At 36.3% G+C, this 10,975-nt stretch overlaps 1 protein-coding gene across 1 annotated transcript; it reads right to left on the bottom strand.

Annotated features, from left to right (window-relative positions):
- Positions 1 to 497: 497 nt before the first annotated feature.
- LOC103210890 (olfactory receptor 4A15-like) lies at positions 498 to 1,427 on the bottom strand. The gene has a single exon (XM_007956807.2). The coding sequence runs from the start codon at positions 1,413 to 1,415 to the stop codon at positions 498 to 500; it is 918 nt and encodes a 305-aa protein (XP_007954998.2). The 5' UTR covers positions 1,416 to 1,427.
- Between the last annotated feature and the right edge of the window lie 9,548 nt (positions 1,428 to 10,975).

Consider the following 10,975-nt stretch of genomic DNA (forward strand, 5'->3'; position numbering starts at 1 on the left):
TGAGAAAATCTTTCATCAATTAAAAAAATTCTGTTATTAACTGTAGCATAATCCATCACATGGAATATAAATTTAAAGTCTCAACAAATGATTTTATACCCCAAAAAATGAATATATATTTTCCTAAGAAATGAAATAAAAAATAAATATTTTGAACCAAGGTAATCATTGGAAGTATACACACGATAAATGTTTTCCCATCATTTAAAGGTTATTAAATATGAGGAAAAAATTATCACAAATAAATAATTGCATGGGGCTTTTCTTACTCTGCTGGCATAGTGCCTGAGGCATTTGACTGCTAACCAGAAGGCTGATGGTTCAAACCCAGTAGCCACTCCTTGGAAGGAAGATTGGGCAATCTACTTCCATAGTGATACTGCCTTGGAAACTGAAAGAGTGGTCACTATGAGTCGGATCTGACTTGAGGGCAATGAATTTGTTTTTCTTATGCAGTAATTTTCCATTGAAAGTAAGTGATATATTTGTCTGCCATCTCATTTGCGTTTCCTGGTCCAGACCTTCTTCATGGCATTCTTCATCTCTGCATTTCTCAGAGTATAGATTAAGGGATTCAACATAGGGGTGATGACAGTGTAAAAAACAGTCAAGGATTTATCAATTGATAATGTGGAAGGAGGTCTCACATACATAAAAATGCAAGGGACAAAGAAGAGGACCACTACAGTGATGTGGGAGCCACAGGTGGATAAGGCTTTGCGCCTCCCTTCCTGACTAAGATTCTTCAGGGAGTGCAGAATGACTCCATAGGAGATGAGTAACAACAAAAAGATGACCACACATATTGCACCATCATTGGCAACGACAGTGAGACCAATGATATACGTGTCAGTACAGGCAAGTTTTAGTAAGGGGTACATGTCACAGATGAAGTGATCTATAACATTGGGTCCACAAAAGGGAAGGTTGTAAACAAAGAGAAGCTGAACTACAGCATGCACAAAACCTCCAACCCAGGCCACCAGCAGCAGCAGGACACACACCCGTTGGTTCATGATGGTCATATAATGCAGGGGTTTGCAGATAGCCACATAGCGGTCATAGGCCATGACCACCAGGAGTAAAATCTCAGCTCCGCCAAATAAGTGTCCTACAAAAAGCTGAGTCATGCAAGCTTGAAAGGAAATGGTTTTCTTCTCATAGAGAAAGTCTATAATCATATTTGGGGTGACCGTAGTAGAATAAACAGCATCCATAAAGGATAAGTAGCCTAGAAAGAAGTACATAGGGGCATCCAGGGTCTGGCTGACTACCACAGTCACCACAATAAGTAAGTTGCCAACAATTGTCACAGTGTAGATGAGCAAGAAAACAACAAATAATATTTTCTGACCTTGGAGACTCTGAGTGAGCCCCAAGAGGACAAAGTCAGTCACATTGTTCCTTTGTTCCATATGTTCTTCTGTATGTACTTATTTCAGAGTTCTGGACAAATTTACCTGTAAATATAATGATGACTAGTGACTTTTTGAAAGCTTATGATAATTTGTTTATTCATTCAACACATAGGCATCATGGTTTATTATTTTCCAACACTGTCCAAGATGATAACAATATAAGACTGATGAAAATATGGTCCCTAACCTCAGTGGGGAGCTCTGGTAGCATAGTGCCTAAGGCAATTGACTGCTAACCAGAAGGCTGGCAGTTCAAACCCTCCAGCTCCTCCTCAGAAGGAAGGTTGGGCCATCTACTTCCTTAGAGATACCACTTTGGAAACCCAAGGAGGGGTTGCTATGAGTTGAGTCAACTCAATGGCAGTGAGTGAGTGAACCTCAGTGATTATATAGACTCATGGAGAAATAAATTAGAAACATATATGAGGAAAGGACAGATTATTACACAAACAATGTTGTCACACAGTCCATCTAGAAGAAAATAAAATTGTATACATAGAAAATACCATAAACAAAAATAAAATAGAAATATAATAAAGACATAATTTAAAAATAAAGTTAGATTTAACTTTATATTTACTTTCAAGCTAGTGAAACTAATCATTTTGTGCATTGTAGTAATGGAAGGAGTTTCCATTACTGAAATTCTGAAATTCTAATTAGACATATATGACAATTTCAAAGTTTTTAAAGCATTTTTAAAGATACATGGTCAGTAGAAAAAAAAGATTTGGGAAATATTATATTTTAGAGGAAATATACAATATTAATATACAATATTAATATCTAAAATAGTTAAAGAATTCTAACCAACCAATAAAAGAAACAATAAGAATGTGGCCAAATGATATAAACAAGCACTTAAAGAAAGAGTACTTCCAAATGGCCAAAAAACATATAATAGAATTCTGAAATTCACCTGTAAATAGAACAATGCAAAATAATATAACAGGTATTATACCCAACAGACTGACAAAAAGTTTCAAAAATATTAATACTTATAAATGGTAAACATAGAGAAAAGAACATTCTCTTACATTGCTTATAAAAATGTTAATTTTATAATATTTTTGGGACAAAATCTAGCAACTTCTATTGAAGATAAAAATACATATACCTTTCATCACAACAATTATACTCTTTAGAATCTATCTCATGGGAATTAAGTACGTAAAAAATGTACTCATGACATGTTTTTGCTGTATTATTTATAATTATATTAAATAATAAAACAAAACTTAAAGTGAATTCTGATCAATAGAGAAATGGTTGAATATATAAAAAAAAATCTATTAAATCGAATACATTCATTTAGAACAATGAATTGGAGCTATCCTGTTAGTGTTAGAGAAATTCCCACAAGGTACTGTTGAGCAAGACAGAAATAAGCACGCACTTATGCGTAATTTGCTATTATATACAAAAATAGAAATAAAATATAAGTGCATCAGGTTATAAATGTATATACTTACATGAGCATGGGAAAATATGAAGGATACATTTTTGTCATTGTTATAAACAGGTTACGTTTGTATTGGTAATATACATGAAAGAATGAAAATGATGAGAGGATCGATTGCAAAACAAGAAAAGAAAAAGAAAACTGCACACATACAAATATATATATATATATATATATATATATACAGCATAGTACAGCATACATACACTTGACTGCTAACCACATATTAACAAACAATGCTTACATAACACTTCTATTGATCCTATAATGAAAATCATAACTTTCTCCCAATTAAAGTATCCCCCAAATAGTTACACTTAAATTAGGTTCTAAGAATACTAAAGTTAGAGAAAATAAATGTACTCTGGCTCTTCATTATATGAAAATATCCAAAAGAATATTATAGAATTGAGTCAATTCTTCTATATTTTATTGATCTCTAACATGGCTAATTACCAGAATCACTTAGGAGAACTTTTAAAAGACTATGACTTTCCAAATCATACTACCAATGCACTCTAAAATAATCTAAAGTCAAGTGAAAACTCTTCTGTATAAAATATTTTCTGGGTTACCTGCTTACAAAACAGGTATTCTACTGAAGCTCTGGATTGTGGTGCCATCTCCTTTGTCCTAATGCACCAACGCCATTTCTGGGGACACAGAGAGTAAGATAGGCCATGCACTATCACTGGACCTAGAAATGTTTCCATGCTCCGAGAAGTCTGTTTCATCTCAGTCTCTCAGAAAAAATGCTGTCTTTTAAGTTGTTGAGATTTTCCAGATGAACATTAAAAAATGTCCCATAACCTAAAGAAGTCTGAATCTTCATTGTAAATTTATCCAAAAGGAAACAAATACTAAATAAGTAGTATGAGTTTTTTTTTTAAAGTTAATTTTGTGAAAGAGAAAATCGTGATTCTTTAGAAAAATATTTTTGAGTATGTGTTTTTAGAAGTGATGTAGTGAAATAGCCTTTACAACATTTTGATTCTCAATTATACTGGCCTGATTCACACAGCAAATTGAGTTTGATTTGCCTGAAGAATGGGGAATAATTTTATCCCCATATTGTTACATTTTGAGTCCATCATTCAATTTCTGAAAAAGCCAGTCTGGTAAGTACTCACACAGAAAAATTCTCTCTGTGATAAGGACAAAGGTCTGTGGACACTTTATTTACATTTGAAATACAACACATATTGTTGAGTTATTGAACTGGCAAAACCATAATTAAACTCATTGGGACCTTAATCATAATTCTGAGGCTAGATTCTTCATCTCCACAGATGCTACCCAGAAAATCACCCACATGGAACAGGACTTACAGAACCAGGTCATTGGGGAAGAAAATCAAAAAGAACAACCTGAGGTCAATTCACCAAAAGGAAGAGTTCAAGGTGGGCACAATTTGATTAAATAAAAATCATGACCTTCAAATTAGACAATCCTGTTGGATGTGTAAATTTAAGCAATAGCTTTGTAAATGCTTTCTGAACTTACTCCCAGAGGATCATGAAAGTTGATTTCAGAAAAAGCAATTTATTCAAATGTATGTAAAGCAGGGTTCTCACCTGTTATGGATTGAATTATATCCCCCCAAAAATCTATGTTGAAATGCTCACTCTTGTATTTGTGAATGTGATGCCCTTTGTAAATAGGGGTAATCAACGTGTTATCAGTTAAGTTGACATGAAGTCATATTAGAGAAGGTTGGGTCTCCTAGTGTTCTTCTAAATGAACAGAAGATACACAGAGACTCACACACACAGATGAAGGTTGTCATCAGATGCTTAGTTGCAACCAAGGAATTCCTGGGGATACCAGAATCTAGGAGAGGGAATAGAAGAGATCCTCTGTCAAAGCCTGAAAGGAATCAACACAGCTATCACCCTGCTTTTAGACTCATAGCTTCCAGAACTGTGAGACAATAAATTTTTGTTGTTTAAAACCAACCACTAGGAAATATTGAATGGCATTCCTGGAAAATGACATCTCCCTAGAAGTAAAAGTTCTGAGTTTGCCTCAGAAAGAGTTTCAGACAGGCAAGTTGGTAATTCTGTATTTAACAAGAAAAAAAAAAAGTATAAACTATTTAAAGGGATAACTTCAAAATCAAAGAGTTCTGAGTCTTTATCTTACAGACCTTTCTGAGGAAAATATTACCAGCTATTTCTTTCTGCTATTTCAAAGTAAAGTATGAAAATGAAAAGTGAAAAAAATCTAGAATTAGAAAACCAAAAGGAAAGAACATTTCTCAAGCTGAAAGACTGAAGAAAAAAAAAAAAACAAGACTCGAGTTGCAAAATTGAAAGATTCTGTGGGCAAAATATTGAACGACACAGGAGGCATCAAAAGAAGATAGAAAGAATACACAGAGTTACTGTACCAAAAATAATTGGTTAATGTTCAACTATTTCAGGAGATAACATATGTTTAGTGGTATTGAAGTAAGAAGTCCAAGCTGCACTGAAGGAATGGCAAAAAACAAGTCCCCAGAAACTGGAGGATGCCCATTGAGATGTTTCAACACATGGATGCAGCACTTACTCATTTATCCCAAGAAATTTGGGAGACAGCTATCTGGCCAACCAACTAGAAGAGTTCTATATGTGTGCTAATTCCAAAGAAAGGTGATCCAACAGACCGTAGAGATTATCAAACAATATCATTAATAGTAAAATTTTGCTGAAGATAATTAAAAAATGGCTGCAGCAGTATATTGATGGGGCACTTCTAGAAATTCAAACTGTATTTGGAAAAGGACATGGAATGAAGGGTATCATTGCTGATGGCAGGTGGATCTTGGCTGAAAGCAAAGAAACCAGAATGATGTTTACCTGTGATTTACTGATTATGCAAAGGCATATTATTCAATCTATATGTTGAGCAAATAATTCAAGAAGCTGGACTGTATGAAGAAGACGTGGCATCAGGATTGAAGGAAGACTTATTAACGACCTGTGATATGCAGATGACACAACAATGCTTACTGAAAGTGAAGATGACTTGAAGAACTTACTGGTGAAGATAAAAAATGACAGTCTTCTGTATGGATTACATCTCAACATAAAGAAAATAAAAATCCTCACAACTGGTTCCTTAAGCTACAGCACAATAGATGGAGAAAAGATAGAAATTGTTAGGTATATCATTTTCCTTGCATCCACAATCAACACACATGGAAGCAGCAGTCAAGAAATCAGACATGTCGCACTAGCCAAATCTGCTGTGAAAGGCCTCCTTAAAGTGTTGAAGAGCAAATATGTCACTTTGTGCCTAACTAACCCAACCCATGGTATTTTCAGTAGCCTCATATGCATATGAAAGCTGGACAATGAATGAGGAATACTAAAGAAGAGTTGATGCCTTTAAATTGTGTGGTTGGTGAAGAATACTGAAGATAACATGGACTACGAGAAGAATGAACAAATCTGTCCTGGAAGATGTGCAACCAGAATGGTCCTTAGAAGCAAGAGTGGCGAGCCTTAATCTTACCTACTTTGCCATATTGTCAGGAATTATCATTCCCTGGAGAAAGTTATCATGCTTGGTAGAGGAGAATGTCAGCAAAAAAGGGGAAGCCATTTTCTGAGGTGCATTGACACAGTGGCAGTAACCATGGCTTGAAGCATAGCAAAGATTGTAAGGATGGTGAACTACTGGGCAGTGTTTTGTTCTATTGTACATAGGGTCTCTCTGAGTCTGTGATAACTCAACAACACCAAACAACAACATTTCTTTCTATGCAAAGTTTCAATGAGCCATGTTCATGTGGGAGGAGGGAATGCTATTACTTGGAAATGTGCATAAAGAAAAGGAAGCTAAGTGAATTTGTAGAGTTTTGCTTGTCTTTTTATTTTCTCCCTTTCTACCTTATTGCAAACTAAACCCACTGTCTTAGAGTTGATTAAAACTCATAGGGACCATGTGAGACAGAGTAGACTACCTATGTTTAGGGCATCTAGACTGCCTCATAGAATTTCCAAGGTTCTGATAGTGTAGTGTCTAAGGCATTTGACTGCTAACCAGAAGGCTGGTGATTCAAACCCACCAGCCATTCCTCAGAAGGAAGATTGGGCAATCTACTTCCTTAGAGACACCGCCTCAGAAACCCAAGAAGGGGTCACTATGAGTTGAATTGATTCGACGGCAGTGAGTTTGATTTGAGTAATCTTTATGGCAGAGGTCTGCTACAACTTTCTCTTGTAGAATGTCAGGTGGGTTCAAACCACCAATTATCCCACTAGCAGCCAAGCACTTAACCACTGTGCCAACAGGATTCCTTTTTACTTTATAATTAGACCTTATATTACTATGAAAAGCCATAATCCTAGATTTAAAAGAAAAAAAAAAAAAACCTACATTTCCCAGCATGTTTTGACAATTAAAGTGGCTAATAAAGTGTAAGCTAAGTCATTAAGTGACACTTGCAGGAAGGTCAGTAATTTACCTGGAAGCCAAACTCCCTTTTGCTCTTTCTCCTTGTTGATTCTCTAGGTCTCAGATAAGGTGTCTAGGGCTCCAACAGCCATCCTGTGTCAATTATCTCACCACAAGAAAAGAAGTCAATAGATAAGAAGATGAGTATCCTCCTATCTTGTGTTTTAGAAAAAAAAAATCTTTTTAAGAATGTCCATTTTCATAAATATTCTTTAAGCACTAGAGGTGTTCAATGTTCAAACATTTTTGGAGGTAACATATAATCAAGATCTGGTGGTACTTAAGGAAGATGTCCAGTATGCACTGAAGGCATTGGTAAAAAACAAGGTTCTCGGAATTGATGGAATACCCATTAGAGGTTTCAACAAAAGAACTTAGCACTGGAAGCACTCATTTGTGTATGCCAACAAATTTTCAGGATTGCTATCCAGCTAATCAAATGAAAGGGATCTATATGTTTGCCCATTACAAAGAAAAGTTATCCAAAAGAATGTGGAAATTATTGAATAATCTTATTAACATCACATGCAAGCTACTTTTTCTAAAGATAATTGCAACAATATATCAATGGGGATTTGCCAGCAACTCAAGCTGGATCCGTTGCTTTTGTAAAAGGGAACTTGGTTGAAAGCAGAGAATACTAGAAAAATATTTTCATGTGTTTTATTGACTGTACAAGGACATGCCACTATGTGGATCATAACAAATTATACATAAAATTGCAAAGAATGGGAATTCCAGAATACTCCATATTGCTCATGTGGAACCTGTACACAGACAAATAGGCAATTTTTGGAACAGAACAAAAGGATATTGCATAGTTTAGATTCAGGAAAGGTATGCATCAAAGCTGTGTGTTTTCACCAAAATTATTTAATCAGTATACTGAGGAAATAATCTGAGAGCTGGACTATATGAAGAGATGTGGCATCAGGATTGCAGGAAGACTCATTACAACCTATGATATGTAGGTGAACACAACCTTACTTACTGAAAGTGAAGAAGACCTTGACACATTTACTGGTTATGATCTAAGACTATAGCCTTCAGTATGAATTACATATCAATGTAAAGAAAAAAAAAAAAAAACCCTCACAACTGGGCCAATAACATCATGATAAATGGAGAAAAGATTGAAGTTGTCAAGGATTTTATTTTACTTGAATCAACAGTCAATACCCATGGGGGCAGCAGTGAAGAAAACGGGCATACATTGTCTTTTCCTTCATTCAAGTTAATTGTGCCTACTCCCTAGTTAGTGATTTTCTCTCCCCACACTTCCTATCCCTTGTAACTATCAAATAATATTTCTTTCTGTGTGTAAACTATTTCTTGACTGCTTATATTATTGATCTCACACAGTATTTGTCCTTTGGTAATTACTTATTTCATTCTGTATAATATCCTCTAGGTGCATCCACCACCACTTGCCTGTCAGTTTGTCATATTGTGATGGCTTACATGTTGCTATGAGGCTGGTGGTTATGCCACTAGTATTTCAAATACTGCAGGGTCACCCATGGTGAACAGGTTTCAGCAAGGCTTACAGACTAAGAAAGATTAGGAAGAAGGATGGGGCCATCCACGTCTGAAAAAAATGGCCAGTGAAAACCTTATGAATGGCAGTGAAACATTGTCTGATGTATTACTGGAAAACTTTATGAATAAGCCTGAAGTATTTTTTTATATAGTGCCAAAAGTTGAGCCCCTCTGGTTGGAAGGCACTCAAAATATGACTGGGGAAGAGCTGCCTCCTAAGTAGAGTCAAGTTCAATGACACGGATGGAGTAAAGCTTTTGGTACCTCCATTTGTTCATGGAGCAAGACTCAAAATGGGGGAAAACAGCTGTAAACATCCATTAATAATCGGAACATGGAATGTACAAAATATGAATCCAGGAAAACAGGAAGCCGTCAAAAAGGAAACGGAATGTATAAAATCAATATCCTAGGCATTGTTGTTGTTGTTGTTGTTAGGTGCCGTCGAGTTGTCTCTGATCCATAGTGACCCTATGCACAGCAGAACAAAACACTGCCTGGTCCTGAGCCAGCTCCATGATTCTTGCTATACTTGACCCAATCACCACTGCCAGCATGTCAATCCATCTCATTGAGGGCCTTCCCCCCTTTCATTGACCCTCCACCTTACCAAGCATGACATCCTTCTCCAGGAAATGGTCCCTTCTGACAACATGACCAAAGTATGTGAGATGAAGTCTGGCCATTCTCCCCTCCAAAGAGCATTCTGGCTGCACTTCCTCCAGGACAAATCTGTTAGTTCTTTTAGCAGTCCACAGTATTTTCAGCATTCTTCACCAACAACACAGCTCAAAAGCATCAATTCTTCTTTGATCTTCTTTATTCATTGTCCAGCTCTCACATGCATATGAGGTGATTGAAAATACCATAGCTTGTGTCAGGCACACCTTAGTCCTCAAAGAGACATCTTTGCTCTTAAGCAAACATCACTTAAAAGAAGCCCTTTGCCACCAATTTGCCTGGTGCTATGTGTCGTCTGATGTCCTGACTACTGCTTCCATTCATGTTGATTATAGAACCAAGCAATGTGAAGTCTTTGACAATTTCAATCTTTTCTCCATTTATTTTGAGGCTGTTTATAGGTCCAGTTGTGAGGATTTTTCTTCCTTTATATTGAGATATATTCCATACTGCAGACTGTATTTTTCAATCTTCATCAGTAAGTGCTTCAAGTCATCCTCACTTTCAGCAAGCAAAATTGTGTCATCAGCATATCACAGGTTGTTAATGAGCCTTCCTCCAAGCCTGATGCCACATTCTTCTTTGTATATTTCAGCTTCTTGGGTTATTTGCTCAGCATACAGATTGAATGAGTATGATGAAAGGATACAACCCTGACACACTCCCTTCCTGATTTTAAACCATGTAGTGTTCCCTTCTTCCGTTCAAATGACAGCCTCCTGGTCTATGTACAAGTTCCTTATGAGTACAATTAAGTGTTCTGAAATTCCCATTCTTCTCAATGCTATCCACAACTTCTTATGATCCACACAATCAAACGCTTTTGCTTAGTCAATAAAACACAAGTAAACATCTTTCTGGGATTCTTTGCTTTGAGCCAAGATCCATATGACATCAGCAATGATATCATGTCCTATTTTGAATCCATCTTGTTCCATGTTCTCTTTTGAATTCATCTTGCACCTCTGGAATTTCTCTGTTAATATACTGCTGCAACCCTTTTTGAATTATCTTCAGTAAGATTTTACTTGCATGTTATATTAATGATGTTGTTCGATAATTTCCACATTCTGTGGGATCACCTTTCTTTGGAATGGGCACAAATATGGATGTGCTCCAGTCAGTTGGCTAGGTAGCTGCCTTCCAAATCTCTTGGCAGAGCTAAGTGAGTGCCTCCAGCGGGCCATCTGTTTGTTGAAAGATCTCAGTGGATATTCTGTCAATTCCTGGAGCCTTGTTCTTCACCAATTCCTTCAGTGTAGCTTCGACTTCTTCTTTCAATATCATTGGTTCTTGATCATATGCCACCTCCTGAGATGGATGGACATTGACCTGTTCTTTTTGGTACAGTGACTCTGTGTATTCCTTCCATCTTCTTTTGATGCTTCCTGCATCATTCAATATTTTGCCCATAGAGTCCTTCAATATTGCA

This window comes from Orycteropus afer, unplaced genomic scaffold (genome assembly GCF_000298275.1).
Source record: "Orycteropus afer afer isolate SDZICR_OR568_19922 unplaced genomic scaffold, OryAfe1.0 scaffold00666, whole genome shotgun sequence".
NCBI lineage: Eukaryota > Metazoa > Chordata > Mammalia > Tubulidentata > Orycteropodidae > Orycteropus > Orycteropus afer.

Bases quoted from the DNA above. Each gene is read 5' to 3' on its own strand.
- LOC103210890 (XM_007956807.2), bottom strand. From the start codon at position 1,415: ATGGAACAAAGGAACAATGTGACTGACTTTGTCCTCTTGGGGCTCACT.